This window comes from Charadrius vociferus, unplaced genomic scaffold, assembly GCF_000708025.1.
Source record: "Charadrius vociferus isolate BGI_N301 unplaced genomic scaffold, ASM70802v2 scaffold214, whole genome shotgun sequence".
NCBI classification, from domain to species: Eukaryota; Metazoa; Chordata; class Aves; order Charadriiformes; family Charadriidae; genus Charadrius; species Charadrius vociferus.
Window position 1 is genome coordinate 2,797,191 of NW_009647955.1, and position 2,305 is coordinate 2,799,495.

Here is a 2,305-nt window from a genome sequence, read left to right on the forward strand (position 1 = left end):
GGACAAAGAGGTCAAGAAGTTGTTCCTTAGAGAGAAAAGTTCCAGTTTCACAAGCGCAGCTCTTGATATTGCAAAAAAGCCCCACTGAAACCACAGAAATGGCTTATGAAGGCAGAAGTGGCTCTTCTTTATAAGGGCTTCCAACATCAGTCAGGTAAACATGGAAGAAAATCCATCAAAAGACAGTGGGACACTGCAGGCAAGGGGAATGCAGCCTTTGCAGAACAAAGTAGTGCTCTGAGTGTAATTACCCACAGATGAAAAAATTTCTGCCACTACTAAACTGGGACCTGGGCCTTGGCTGGTGATGGCAGTGTTGTTACAGCACCTCCAATTCAAGTTCCTGTTCCAGGGCTCAAACTTTTAAAACTCGTTTTATAGGACAGATAAAATCCCTTTAAAACACAGTGTAGTAAATACATTAGTCCCTTAATCACAGCAGAAGAAAATGCCCTGAACTTGCTGAATCACTTGTAATTAAGTAGCTTCCAGGCAATAGAAGCAAATCCTGTTTATTTTGAGGCATCATCAAAGAATATGATAGCACCATGTGACTGCAGGTAAGCCAGCCTAGTGTGGCACGTTAACAAATACCCACAGTTGCCTTAATCTGAGGCAAAGTGTGTAGCCAAGAGAGACACACAACGCTTAGCCACTGCTGATCCTCAGCCTCCAACCTAAGCCTCCTTTGTCATCTGTGGATATCTGTGAGAGAGGTGCTGTTTCCAAACTGTATTCCCAAAATGCTTTTCAGTTTGGTGCATGTGGGAGTGATCATCAAACCGAAAGCACTCCGGCGTGGAAACTACCAGTTAACAAGGAATAGCTGATGACAGAAAAACTGTGAAGCATGTCAAAGCAGGTATCTCAACACAGGCACAAGAGACATGGATCCAATATGTATACCTGGTCTGGGGCAGATAATTGTCCAAGTGCAATCTGGAGCCACACCTGTGAAAATCTGGGAGAGAATAAGGAGTGGGAAGGTGACAGAGTAGCATTTAACGGAGCCCAGAAGGGCTCATTTTTGATGCCTGAACTTGTCTCAAACAGAAGATGAAATGTCCGTCTCCTGCATCCCCTATGGCTGACCCTTCATGTAGGTGCATTATTCAGCCTGCTTGGGCACCCAGGTGAATCTCCATCCTCCATCATCATCCCTGCGCACGAAAGCTTGTCCTTGGTGGAAGGTGTGCGTTCTCACATTGCGGTGAGGACTTAGAGAAGTTGTGAAGGCCACTTCTGTTTTGTTGGGTGACAAATTGCCAGTCAAATAAGGCAACCCATAGGCTGGGAGGGAGGAAATGCTTGGAACTGATGAGGAGACACATGGTGCTGAAGAAATCTGGGGAAGGAAGGGAGAGTCCTCACTGCATGGATGGGTACTGCTATTAGTTGGAGGGATGTGGCTGCAGCTATATGCTGCTGCCGCTCCTTCACACTGGTCATAGTCTATTGTTTCACCAGTGCTCAGGCAGTACGTGTTTCTTCCAAGGTCTGAGGACAGGGCACTGTAGTTAGCTGAAGTTTCATCAATGGTGTTGACATCTTTTAATCCTAGAGTCTGCAAGACCCAGCTGTCTACACCAGGGCTGGCTTGCTCTTCACAGGCAGTGAATTCATTAAAGAGGTTCCTTCTGGCTTTGGAAGCATGAGGAGTTTCTTGAGGAACAAAGCATTGGTCCTCTTTTAATCTCCTCTTGGTGCTTTTGAGAATAGCACAGGTTTTTTGGCCATGGCAGGATAGCAGCTTCTAAAAAAAAAAAAAAAGAGGTGGAGAGAGAAGATCAAAATCTGAATTTCTAGTTACCTGGAAGCAATGTGTTTCTCATCTCAGATTTTAGATGGGCAAGATGGTTACTACTGTCCTTATAAAAGATACTTTTTCTTCCACCATGTGCTTAAACATATGGATGTGACTAATTATTTTGTGTCTTTACAGTCTCTGCAACAACCCAGTCCCTGAAAGAGAAGAATTTGACAATGTCAATAAGGCCTGTGCTTTGATTGCATTCTCACTCAGCACGGCGTGAAATGAGAGCTCCCGCCTGGCTGTACGGCACTCCTCTGGGCTGCTGCTGCCAGCAGCGTTTGGCAGGTGAGTGGGGTATGGGGGGGAATGCAGCAGCCTGACAAAGCCGGAGGATGCAAAGGTAAGTCATACTGGGACAGGTGTGATGCCGGCCAGGGAGTCCTCAGAGCAGCAGACTAAGTGGCTTTGAGCTCATTAATCCACCTCAGTTGCCATCATCCCAGGACAAGGGCCCTTCAGGCACCCAGGGATGCTCAAAGCAAGACAGGAATC

General features: G+C 46.3%; 1 protein-coding gene across 1 annotated transcript in view; it reads right to left on the reverse strand.

The window, feature by feature from the left end:
- Positions 1 to 1,108: 1,108 nt before the first annotated feature.
- Positions 1,109 to 2,305, reverse strand: part of GMNC (geminin coiled-coil domain containing) — a 40,196-nt gene continuing 38,999 nt past the window's right edge. The window contains exon 5 of the mRNA XM_009883421.1: positions 1,109 to 1,753. Coding sequence (XP_009881723.1) covers positions 1,109 to 1,753 — 645 coding nt within the window. The remainder of the gene's footprint in view (positions 1,754 to 2,305) is intronic.